General features: G+C 41.9%; 1 protein-coding gene across 2 annotated transcripts in view; it reads left to right on the forward strand.

Annotated features, from left to right (window-relative positions):
- Positions 1-11,878: 11,878 nt before the first annotated feature.
- The window catches only part of carmil3 (capping protein regulator and myosin 1 linker 3), a 73,208-nt gene continuing 71,716 nt past the window's right edge, over positions 11,879-13,370 (forward strand). The window contains exon 1 of one of the 2 annotated variants that reach the window (XM_070974250.1): positions 11,879-12,150. In XM_070974250.1, coding sequence (XP_070830351.1) covers positions 12,093-12,150 — 58 coding nt within the window. In that variant the 5' untranslated portion in view covers positions 11,879-12,092. The remainder of the gene's footprint in view (positions 12,151-13,370) is intronic. The other variant, XM_070974251.1, reaches the window with a different exon arrangement.

Raw genomic sequence — 13,370 nt, forward strand, 5'->3', positions numbered from 1 at the left:
GAAGTCAGCGAGATCAACTAAATGATCGGTTATAAAATACAGCCCAGGTTTTGTGCCTGTCAAAGCTTCACAAGCAGCCTAATGTAAAGGACGTTGCATGTATTGATGAATGCTGACAAAGTCATCCTTCCATCCATCCATCGTCTATGCCCAACCATCCCTTTCAGGGTTGCGGGGGGGCTGGAGCCTATCTCAGCTGTCATTGGGTGGAAGGCGGGGTACACCCTGAACCGGTCGCCAGTCGATTGCAGGGCAACGTACAAAGACAGACAACTATTCACACTCACACTCACACCTGAGGACAATTTAGAGTCACCAATCAACCTAATGAGCATGTTTTTGGTCTGTGGGAGGAAGCCCACGCATGCACGGGAAGGTCCCCTAACCTGGGGATCGAACCGGCGACCTTCTTGCTGTGAGGCACGCGCACTACCTGTCGCCCAGCTGACAAAATCATGTTTGTGAAAATTCTAATTAAGAGAACTGGATGGTTCAGTTCTGTGAGAGGAAGCCAAAAGAAAGTTCTTGGACGGGCATCTGGTGTCTGCAGGAGTTCATTAATCATGAACATCAATAATGGAAAATAGCTGAAAAATTGTTGATATTTATATTTAACTGCACATATTTCATTTGATATATACATATTATTGGACAGAATTCAGCACAGAAGAATTGATGAAGTTGATGATGAAGCCTTAATTGAACCACACAGTGCATTTGTAATTTAGCCAATACAACCACAGCCATTAAAACAGTTAGACTTAATCGCACTTTTGTGCAAAACACTTTCATAAAGCCCTTGCAGCATATCGCATCTTAACAGGACCATATGGTGTTTTGTCAGAGAAACAATATGACAGCATGAAAACAGCGCGATTAAGAAATGTTGGCTACTTAAGTCATCAGTATGAATTCACTGACAGCGCACAGTCACCCATGACAAAACCGCATTTTTGAAGCGCATCTGATGGTTGAAAGCAGCGTTTGAACTATGTGCTGTTGATGCTCGAGAGTATGAAAACCCACAGCCACAACGGATCAATAGGTCTACAGACAAATTACTACAGGACACCATACAGACTATTACAGGAAGCCATGAGGGGAGCTTGTGATGCAGTAATCCAGACTGTAGATGACGGGGAGCGGGAGAGGTGGGGTGAACATGACATGACAAAAACAAATAAATTACATACTATACAGCCCACCACTCCCACCTGGTTGAGGGGGGTTTCTGCAGGGCAGCAATCTAACACAGTTTAGCAAGGCCAAAACCGAGTTAAAAGAAGGGTGAATATTGGACTTTTATTGTTTTATTTTATTATACTTTCACGGTCAGACTCCAATGAGGCAGTGCTGTTGCTCTGTGTTGGACAGATGAACTGGTTGACCTCTTAACCAAAACTATTTTATTTGGTAGTGGCATGTCAGGGCTGTGTGTTTTGGAGTTTTTCTGCCACCTTGTGGACAGAAATCAATGCAGCCTCAGTTCAAAGACATGTCCCTCTAATTTTAAGAAACACCATTGTACGGTGCTGTAACAGGAGCTTTGATCGTCCATTCATTTTTTCGTGTCATACTGGCTGCATTTCTTCAAAATAAAGAGACAGGGCATATTTAGAGAAAGATAGAGGTGTATTTGTGTAGTTTTCATTTCCATGACAAAATCAATTATGTCATCGTTTTAAGGAAGAATAAGGGAATTAGAAGCTAACATTAATTTGCACACCTAGCTGTTGATTAACAGGTAAGAAGTAAGTGTATAAATGTACTCTATATACTTTCAGATTTTTAAAAAAAACTTTTTAACTAATGTCTTTAATTGCATAACTCCAATGTAAACTTAATTAATCACTTCAGAAATGTGCATAATTATTCAGATGGTGTGCCTTAGACGGAGGAAGGGCTGCAATGTCTATGTATATAAAGAATACAACTGAAATGATGCACATTTACTCAAGTAGTGCACTGAAGTACAATTCTGAAGTACACTTCAGTAGTTCTACTTTAAAAGGCACATAATTCACAATGCTGCAAGCCCTTCACACTGCAAATGATTACCAGTTGCAAAATGTCAACATTCCTGTGAGAGCCTCAGTGTGTGAAGTGTGTATGTGAAGTTTCCTGGTGTCAAGAGACACGCTGATGTGGCTTTATTGAGTGGAATAAAGTCTACTTTGGCTTTGGCATTTACATGCCAAATTAAGGTTCCATTGCTGTGCTAGTTAATTTTTAACTTCAGGAGGCGGATCCAGACCCACAGAGAATAAAACTGCATTAACTATGCATCATTCAGTTTTAACAGAACAACATTATGCTTTGCCTGATGTGATAAGGCATGTTTGTTCCCTGGAATCAATTCAAATACACAAAACTACACTCTTCTCAATTTCTCCCACATTGTATTATACTGAGTATTACTCATTTTCTAAGTGATCTAGTCATGCTTCCCATCCAGTCCATGCTGGGATGGGCTCCAGCCCCCCTGCTCCAGAGAAGGAACAGATGGGCAAAGAAAATTAATGACTGAATAAATGAGGACCTGCAGGTACGCTTGACTAGGCTGCTCATGGATTCTTAAGAACTGAGGGAATACTGATTTTCAGTACTTAAGACTTCAAATGTATCCATCTATGCTCTAATATCAAACGTTGTGCACTGTAATACCTTTATATTATAGTATTCCCAGCTGTAATTATGAAAACAAGCTTTTTTTTTGAAGACAGTGCATACGTGTAACCCTACTACTACAACATGCCACTCTGTTTTACTGTAAAGTATCACATGTAATGCCAGCTTTCAAGGAACACTGATGTTTTGCTGGTACCCACATGAAACCTAATACATTTGTACAGTCCTCATCCTCGTTAAGCAACCATATCAGTAACAGTCTGTCAAGATTCCACATTCAGGTGCACAGAATGACACATACAGTGCCACTGACTCCATGGTTACTGTTCTTGGTTACCGAATGCATACCACGCCAGATTGTTATCCATGTACACTTTTTATAACTGCAACCTGTTATACTGCAATCTGCTGCAGGTCACAAACATCAAAATGTCCATATGTACGACTGTTACCCATGAAGAAAAAGAAAAGTGAACTGACAGATGGGGACTACGTGCAGACGAACAGAGACTTTAATACTGCAGGTATTGTCATAACCCTCTGCAACATGGATGTGGCACTCATCCTCTGCATCAACCACCGATCACTCGGCCGTGAATTCTGTCCTTAAATGCATAAACATTTGCCCACTCTTCCACTCGAGCTATTTCAAAACCACACTGTTAATTCAAATGGAGTGTGCTTAGCTATGTCACTCTTAAACTGTTACCCTCAACTAATGCAAGTTCTGCGGATATTAAACCCTGACACCTGAATACATTTATGTACTTTTAAAGCCATCATAGCCACTCTGTCTCTTGGTGTATTCACTTTTCACTGCATATTTCATATTTAACAAATGTTTAACTCAAGGATTGCTGCTGAATGCCGCAAAATTCTTCAGGGTCTTGACTCAATTGAAATGACTCAGTATGGAAGTCTGTATAACTGCCCGACAGTTGGCCATTGTTGTCAAAGTTACCAGACGAGAACATAGTGAACAGAGGGCAGAAATCCACTAAAGCCTCAACACTGCGCTGACATATTGGTTATATAAGAGAATCCAAAGTGTGGCCTGATGGTGATGATTTCTAGTGGGAGTGTGAATGTACACAACAGATTTCACGCCAATTCGGCCATTAGCTTTCAAAATATGCTGATCACGGACAAAGAAAACAAACACAGATGGGTGGAAATGATCAGATAACCTTCTTATTTGAGGAATGTCATGATCGACTAAAACAGATAAAAATCATAGAGAAGAACGCATTCATTTTGTACACCCAAGGCTTCTAACGAACAAGAAAAAGACATGTACTGCAAGCTTCGTGCCTGGTCAAATACAAGAATTATTCAATCAATCCTGACATTGGTTACCAAAGCAAGACTGAGCAACTGTAGTTTCACAGTGACCATGCTGTGGATACTCGTTGTGGCTGTTGTGTGTGGTCAGCTGAAGAAGCCTGCTCTCTGGATGCAGCTGAGTTACAGCAAGATTTGCACTCTTATTGACTGTCTTCAAGGGAAAGCAGCACATATTTGTCCAAAAATCAATAGATTTGTCACTAGTCTCCTTTTCGGGGAAAAAAATGCTGCAAAAGGGGCCATAAAAGTCGTCACATCTGACACAGATGCTAATTTGCCAACACTTGGGTGGATTCGAGTGCCCCATTGAGTGTTTCAAATGTGGCTTTCAACAATGTTGTTGCTGTTAAGTGTATATCTGTATGAGGATATGTGACCTGCTTCTTCCAATAAGGCAACTTAATGGAGCCTTATGGTAGATAAGTTTAGTTTTTTCCATGGCGTCCCAATACTGCTCAACCTTTCAGCTATACACAACACCATGAATGTCTAACATGACAATTTATTTGAATTAAAACTGTCTTTCATTCAGCTCTCTTAGTTATGGCAATTGCCACCATTGCTAGACAGCTTTACCCTAAAGAAGACATATTATGATATATTTAAGTGTAGAGATTTCACTGGCTATTGCTTGTTTCTTTTGTTTTACCGTATTTGAAAACATAATAAGATAATGTAGTTAATGTATATCCACTATTTCTTTTTCATGGCAAAACATCATTAAAAATATACTGTAAAATATGGAAATGAACTAATCAGCATCCTTGTCCCGTCTTTAAGGCATCCCAGGGTGCTGCGTCAAATCAGCCACTTGCTGGTTTAGACAAACACGATGTGTTTGACGAAAGAAAATCTGAACTCAACTTACCAACCTTTGTCCAATGCTTTCAGCCGACTCTCACAGTCAGACATGAAGATAGCTCAGCTGTCACCATGTGACCCACAATTGAGAGCTATCTCCATGACAGCAAGCAAACTCCATCTGCTGATGAAGAATCTGAGGTGTGACTCACACCAGTGTGTGGGCCTTGACTGGAGAGTGAAAACACATTTCATGCACAATTGTTTCAATGCCAGAGGTTAAATACTATTCAATCATATATGGCCACAACCTATTATATCTCTACTAACTACCATAAAGCCTTGGCATTCCTTCCTTCTGCATACTCTATTGCTCACCACTGATCCTTGTGCTGCACTGCCTCTTTTCGCTCCCTCCATCTCCTCAGCCTCCTCCTGCATTAGCATTTAGATTTGTGTGATTTCCGGATGTTTTTCTCCATGGGTTCCTGTTCATTCAGATGCTTTGTACTGTATCTAAGGCTGCGCCGGAGGGTCTGTCTGTGAGCTCAGAGATAGTCTGTGTCAAGCCTTCTTTTCCGGGGCAGAGCTACACCACCAAACTCAAAATGATCGCAGCAATAAATGGTTAAAGCCTTGATGTGAGTGTCTCGACTGAAAATTATTCAAGTGAAGGTCTCATCCCTCCTCCCATTCTGGCATGATGTCAAATTCTGTCTGTTATGAAACATCTAAGACCTCAAAGATGTCTGGAAAAGGACAGTGAAGCCCTTTAGGCATCATGTCCAATCAATACTCTTTTCAGCTTGTGGTGTGTGACATTAACAGATCAGTGAAGCCATGAAATAGAAAGCCAGAGAGTTCAGCTCATGCTGTTATCCACTCTCTGGTCTTAAAAGGGACCTTCCGCATTACTTCCAATAAGTCACTGACTCACCATCTATATTTTTTTCTTGAGGCGCCAATGCAGTAAAGAGAGGAATCAGACAAAATAAAGCCTTGTAACAGCAGGAGCCCTGACAAAGCAGAGTGTGTAGCCTCTGGTGGAGTGCAGCACATGCAGGCAGTCAGGCTGTCTGCGTGCTGCCAGCTGTTTCACGCTCCCTCTTAATCTGTATGCAGGCTCATTTAGCAACTGGCTGCTGTGGATTCAGTTTTCTCAAGCAGAGTCATTGCTGTGAAGGTCAACTAAAATTTATGCTCCTGGGAAGCCCCCAAAATAGATGGGACTTAAACCCTGAAGCACATCTGTGAAAATGCAACTGGGATAACAGTGGTGGTTAGTAATAAATTACAGTCATTCAAGCACTGTATTTTCAGCTACTTGTCTTTACTTGAGCATTTCTACTACTTCATACTGTGCATGTCAGATGTAATTATTATGTTCTTTTGACTCCACTACCTTCATGTGACTGATATAGCTACTGGTTACTTCTCAGGTATGCACAAAAAACACGATAAGCTTATTAAACTGAATACATTGTTAAAAGTTAAACCAGAGGCTACTTTCTGCCTGAGTTATTAGGGTCAGATTATGGAGCCGGGGCATGATATTGTTTAAATAACAGTGCAGTCTCTCAGGGCATTCATAGTGTTGCATTCGGTTGTGCAAGATGAAAATTAAATAGTTATACCTCACCTCCGCACAGCCGACCAGTCACTGTGTGAAGTGGATGTGAATGTCAACTGTTGGCTTCGGAAAGCTACAATCTTGCTGCAATGAAAGGTGATATACAAGAAGCTTTATTATCATTATTACTGATAATAAGAATAATAATAAAAAATAATAGCAGTGTTGCCAGATTGGGCAGTTTTACATGTAATTGGGCTTCTTTTTACTTGTGATCATTTTGCTACTTTTTGTACAATTTCACCAGTTTCTTTCATGAAAAATTAGGCTACGTTCCACTTTTCCTATAATTAGTATCCACCTATCACTGAGACTTACAAACTTTTGAGTTTAATAAGCTGGACACCTACTGAGTGATATGTCCTTTCACACAGCCTTTTAAAAGCCTTTTAAAAGGCAATTATTGTTATAGGAACAGGAGACCAGAGGCACACATTAAGTTATGTCTTGTTTAGAGCAATATATTTGTACATATGTATAAATAAAAACTGGGCAGCTCTGCTTGTTTATTCATATGGGTCAGTGCACATTAATCAACACTGGCGTTAATGACTTCAGTGTAAATGTACTGGGGTTGGCCCAACAGCTAATTTTCAGTCGTTGTGCCGACACAACTAAGAGCTGACAAGTAAAAAAAAGCATTCTCTACATAATTAAGCTGCAATGAACATAAGAGGGATAAGAAACTGGAGGAAATGTCACACAACACTTGCGATCTTAAACTAACAATAGCACTACAGAAGTATAAAACAATAGAACCAAGATAATCTATTCAAGTTTGCTTTTCAAAATGCTGAATGTCGTGCAGTTCTGTATTTTCATAGCTATTTCTATTGCTGCTCAAACACATTTTTATGATAATTGGTTGGATTAGAGGCACACATTTTAATCCCTAGGTTAGGAACCACTGGACTAACGATATGAAGGTGCATTAAGTAGTTAAAAGCAGCTCCATCTCAACCAGCTACAACAGTGAATTACTATGCATTGATGCATCAGCAACAATGTGAAAATATCATACATGAAAAACATAATTACTAGAACCATTTTTTCTGCAGAGCACATGCTTTTACTTTTGATTCTTGAAGTACATTTTGCTGGTAATACTGCAGCCATCCAGACTGATCCATGCTACTTTGCATTTAACACTTCTGCTTACAGGAAATATAAACTTCTGTCCGTGGTTTGATGTTTACTGCTTCCCACCAGATGAGGGCAGTGTACCCCAGCTCTGCTGCACAGCCTGATCGTTGTGTTCTTTTGTCGCACGTTTTACACACTGAGGAGATCCCAGCCTGTGGTGAATATAGGGAGCTGATCTAAAGCCTGCTTTGAAGCATCATCTTGAGGTATTACTGACATCAGGAAAAACAGTGAGATGGCAGGTGTTAACACTTTTTCATCCGCTGGCTGTTACACACTGCATGTGTCTGGCAGTGTATTATCTGTTACTCCCTCCTCCTCTCCCTCCCTCACTGCCTCAAGTGTTTGTGTGATATGTGGATTGTCTCACTTCTTCTATGTTGTGTTGTCTTGTGTTATTGCCAGCCAAATGACTTCCAAATGTCTGCAGAAGTAGGAGCAGAGAACAGATTTTCAACAAATTAGTGTTTCCTTTTTTTGCACGTTCGCTTTGTCTCCTTCAAACACATTGCTGCCTGGATTGCAGTGCCTTTGCAAAAACCTTTTATTCCAGCATTGTTTTATGTAAGCAGATTCATGCACATACAGTACCTACACAGGCAAGTAATTGAGGGCATATTGAGCATCTCGACTCCTGTCTATGAGATGCTGCATTGATGAATAAGTAATGAAACGTCTTTTCAAGTGCACCTTTGAACAGTGCCGAAGTTTTTAACCCCATGAAACCTGGAGGCAGCTACAGTGCCCCAGACTATAAACCTCTTATTCTTGCTGTCTTGGCCCTCCGCCTTTCTCCTATAACATCCCCACCCCCTCTCTCGCTGGCAGGATGCCCCCCACTGGGTCTTCTTTTCATCAGAGTGAAGTATCAGTAAGATGCAGACACAAAGGTCTCTCACACACGCACAGAGGCATGTATGCATATAATGTAGCAGACGCTGCACTTCTGTTGTGTTGCTGTGAGGGCCAATTTTTGGAAATGACACCAGACACAGCTGCAGCCTCCACAGCCCATTCATTTGTGTCTTTATGAGCACATTTGTCATATTAGAAGGTGTGGGAATCAAAGGGTTAAAAATTCTGGTCTAATTTTGGCTGCATCCATGAAAAACAGCTGAACTGTGTTGCATAAGCGATGACATTGACAAGTGGCAGCCATTCAGATGAGTGGGTAAATCATATATCATTGTTACTTAGAGCTTGAGCTTCAACCTGGCCTCCCAGCTCTCCATCCCAAATCCTATCACAGCCATGAGTGGTGATCTCACAGCTCCGATGAGAAAAGCACTGAATTAAACTATTTGATATATGGCTCTATTCCTGCGGTGTCCTCACATCATTACAGAAATATTGCCATGAAAACACATTTATCAACAGCATCAAATCAACTTTCTGCTCTGACATAACAAAGCCATTACTTTTCTGTGAGGAGCTATAGTTTAAACACATTTCAGATAAATAATTGCTTATTTTCTGTCACAGGAGGACAAGGATCCAGGTGAATGCCAACACATGAAAGCCTTTCAAATCGTATCCTGGATTGTTTAGATTATTTTGAACATTTTATTGTCCATTCTTCTCATCCAGACAGTACGTGTGTACCTTTCTGTTCATCTGGCAGAAGAATTTTGGGCCATCATGGCCAGATTGTCATCAGTAGTCCAGAGGGAAATGAGAACGCCAGGTAGCCTGACCTCCATTTGGTGATCAGACTTACAGCTCCATTACTACCGCTCCCTCTGCCTGGAACCTTCTGTAGTCAGTTGAATCAAGAATTGCAAAATGTGGTGTTTTTCAGGAAATAGCTCCTGTGGCTGCTGTTGTTTTGGGGTGTTTTAGATTATATTGTTGTTGTTGTTGTTGTTGTTTTGTTGTCATCACATTTATGTTTATTTCTGATTTTGTTGCATATAAAGTGTTATCTATTTATGCCTTTTTGTCTGAACCTTGATGTAAACACACAGACACACAGACACAGACACACACACACACACACACACACACACACACACACACACACACACACACACACACACACACACACACACACACACACAAAACAAAAAACAATATGGGGCCCTTAAGTGTTCAGTATTACCTAGATAAGTAAAACATGATGAAATAAATAGCCTAATAATGTGAATACATGAAGTAATATACAGGCAATATGAAAAGAATAATTTATGAAATGATTTAATCAAAGGTAAACATGTCTTATTATGAAAGCGTATTATTTCATCACTCCCATTTTCATTTTAGTGTCAGTGACGTTCACTTTCATTCCAAAATGCTCTTTTTCGACAGTCTGTTTTTATTGCATAATGTCATGACAGCGGAGTTGTCAATAGCGACCGCCCCTCTCACCTTTAAGCCAATCATAACTGCCCTCAGCCTCCCAACGAGCTAATAAACCGCAGTAAGCTACTTCATTTACTTGTGTATAGCGACTAAGAAGGACAAGACCTTAGTAATAATTCCCAACTAGAGAGTAATGGTGAGTGAACAAGGGGTGATTTTAGGTACCCTCTGTGTTTTTGCGCGTGTGTTTTTGCGCAGAGTTGTGTGTCTTTATTTGAGAACATCTTTAGGACTACAGCACCTCCGAGGTAACTCTAAATTAACCAGCTAGCTTCCGCAGCTTACACTGGCTCCTCACTTTAATGCTGAGCAATAACGCTGAATCCTAGCCGACATCTAGTTAGCTGGCTATCATAAATTAGCCAAGTGGCACGTGTGGCTAGATTAAACTAGATTAAACGAGAGCTTGGTTATTGTATTGCATCTGTGGACTGTATTGATTGTTTAGACTTCGCCCTTGTTGCACTCGCGAGAGGTATCTGGATACATTTTGGTCAAGGTTGGAGAGGATTGGCTGAAATGTAAGGGGGCGGACACAGGTGACAACTGAATAATGGCGATGGGGAAAAACGCTATTATGAAAGGAAAACAGCCTTTTGACAACTTTTGAGCAAGACACTTTGAAATGAAAAAAAAAAAGAAAAATTAGCAAATTTTGGTAATTTAAACAGTAAAATATTCCAAACTAATTGGTTCATGTCTATATTTATGCCTCCATGCAGCCGTGGCTGGAGGCATTTTGTTTTCAGGTTGTGCTTTATTTTGTATTTTGTCTTGAATGTGATATCTCAGGCCCTGAGGGATTTTTTTTATTTTAATTTTTTTTAATTTGCCACAAATATCTAGTTGGACTCAAGGATGAACTGATTAGAATTTGGACGGTTTTGTCCGTAACTCATGCATTCATATGCCAATTATGGCCAAATTTCACACAAATGTCTCATAGGATAAAATGATACATTTTATATCTAAAGGGTCAAAGGTCAATGATTGAAAGGGGAGATTGTGACCATATTTCACATTTGTTCAGAGACTGAATTGGTGACTCTAATCTTTGGTCTCCACATTGAAACTGTGCTGATTGTGTTGATCTTCTGTGCTGCGGGGTGAAGATGTGTGTGAAGCATCTTTGTTTTATAATGTGTAGTTCCTTTGCAGCAACATCCATATTTGAAGCATTGTAGTCCACCACACGCTCTGCAATGTTCTGCTGGTATTAACCTTCAGGTGATTGTTGATGCACCATGTGATGAAGCTCTCTATCAGTCCTCTGTGCGCCTGGAAAAACCGTCTCCGAGTGACGACAGTATGCTTTTCACTCAAAATGATTCACTGGAATCATACATGTCAATATAGGGAGAACTGCCTTTTCACCAAAAAATACACTTAATACTTTTTATTAAATTCCTTCAAAGTAACCACTACTTTATATCTGTCTGGACAGACAGGGGTGGAAACTACAGCTAAACTAACCATGTAATATCAATTAAACAGCTCTTAAAATTAGTAAAGTAAGTGTTGTCAGTATTAGATTTGGATCTTGTTAATCAGGGATTATAAAACTTCTTCCGGGGTGATAGTTCAGCTGAACCCTATTATTTATGGACTGATTATTGTCATGTTGAGATTTTTTTGTGGTGGATTTACGAACTGGATCTTTCTGAGTTTCATTGTTGCCAGTTGCGATCAGTGTGTGTTATGTTTGTTTATTAATCTCACCTTCCCCTTGTTCAACCAGGGGTCTTAAAGAAGTCATGTGCACTAATTCAAACACTGACCACATGTCACATTTTGTACCCAATCTGGACCCCTCACCCCTTTGCATTCACTATTATATACTGTATGATCCTGTCTGAAGGAACCCAACAATGGCGCACCCTTCCACCTCTCACCCCCTCATACCCCCCTTCTCTCTCTCTCTCTCTCTCTCTCTCTCTCTCTCTCTCTCTCTCTCTCTCTCTCTCTCTCTCTCTCATGTGCTTGTCTGTTGAAGTCGGTGGCGCTCCTCGGGTTTTTGCCAGTGCGCACCGCGGCATCGCTCCACATCACGCTGCACGGACTGTTGCTGCACTCGGAGCACCTGCAGGAGGGAACAGGGCGAAGAAGTGGTGCGCAGCGGGGATATTAGAGAGCGGAGGAAGGCGAGGAGAGGAAGGAGAAGGGGCCGGACCGGCGGGAGGAGCGCACCATGGCCTCAAAGGAGACCACAGCGGCGGGCTTCGCCAACGTCAGCAGGGAAATCACAGGTGAGCTCGAACATGAGTTTTTGGTGGAAGTAGGTTTTAACCTCTCAGAGAAGCGAAGTGGAGAAGTAGGAGCTGTTTTAGGACGCGTCAGGGATTAGTTTGTCTTCACTCAGCTGCGCTTTAAATCTCCGCTCTCCCAGCGCATTTCAGTTGGAAGGAGTTATCACCGCATGCAAGCGCAGGAAATGTCTCCCAAGGCAAAAGCGGAGTTAATGGCTGTTGAAGCTTGTGATCCCGTCGATCACGGAGCGGCCGCGCTCATTTTCGTAGTGATCTAGTTTAAAGATGCGCCGTGAAATTTATCGCGCACAGGAGTCCTGTAGCGCAGTCAGAGTTGGTTTTAAGTGTTGCTGTGGCAGCGTGCGCGTCGCGGCTCTGACGTGCGTTCATTAGGAGTTTTCATCTTTCTTTTCTTTGCGTGTGCGCGCGTGGGAGTTATTGTGCGACTGGGAGCGCTTCGCGTGCTGCAGGCAGCATGGGCTCAGCTGCACGCAGGCTGAGCCTTTCTGCTGGGCAGATTGGACAGTACAGTGCATTACACACACACACACACACACACACACACACACACACACACACACACACACACACACACACACACACACACACACACACACCAACATGTTTGGATGATCAGGTGTTAAAGAAGGTGTCTCTGTGGCTGCTAATTATCCTGAGGCGGCCAGTTAAATCCCGCTGTGTACCAGCTCAACCTGGTCAAGCCCCGTCTGTCTGGCCTGGTGATCAGAGCCAGGCGGCATTAGGCCACACACCTGCCAGTTGAAAACAAGATGGGGTGGAGGGGGGTTCATGATGGGGGGAGCTGAGTGAGAATATCCATCAAAGTGTCAAAAATGGCAGTGGGGATATGAGAGGGAATTGAAGGGGAAAAGGGGAGACTGACCCATCCTGGTTGTTCATCCTCCTCCTCCTGTCTCTTGTCCTTTGGGAACAGATGCCGAGGTCACCGGCAGGCCTTGTGGGGGCCACAGAGTGTGTTAAAAGGTTTAAGCGATTGGGCCTTACCCAGCTTAATGTCAATAACTCTCTGTTTGTCTACGGCTGATCCTTCCTTCGATCTGCCGGTGTGGTTCCCCCACCCCCACCCCATCGCCACCTCGTCCTCTCCGCATCTGCTGCTGCTCGCTCAAGTGTGAGAGCCAACTTCATGGTTGTTGCAGGATGTGGAAAGTGAGAATTATGAGTGTGCGGCAGTGAGA

Source organism: Chaetodon trifascialis, chromosome 11 (assembly GCF_039877785.1).
Source record: "Chaetodon trifascialis isolate fChaTrf1 chromosome 11, fChaTrf1.hap1, whole genome shotgun sequence".
NCBI classification, from domain to species: Eukaryota; Metazoa; Chordata; class Actinopteri; order Chaetodontiformes; family Chaetodontidae; genus Chaetodon; species Chaetodon trifascialis.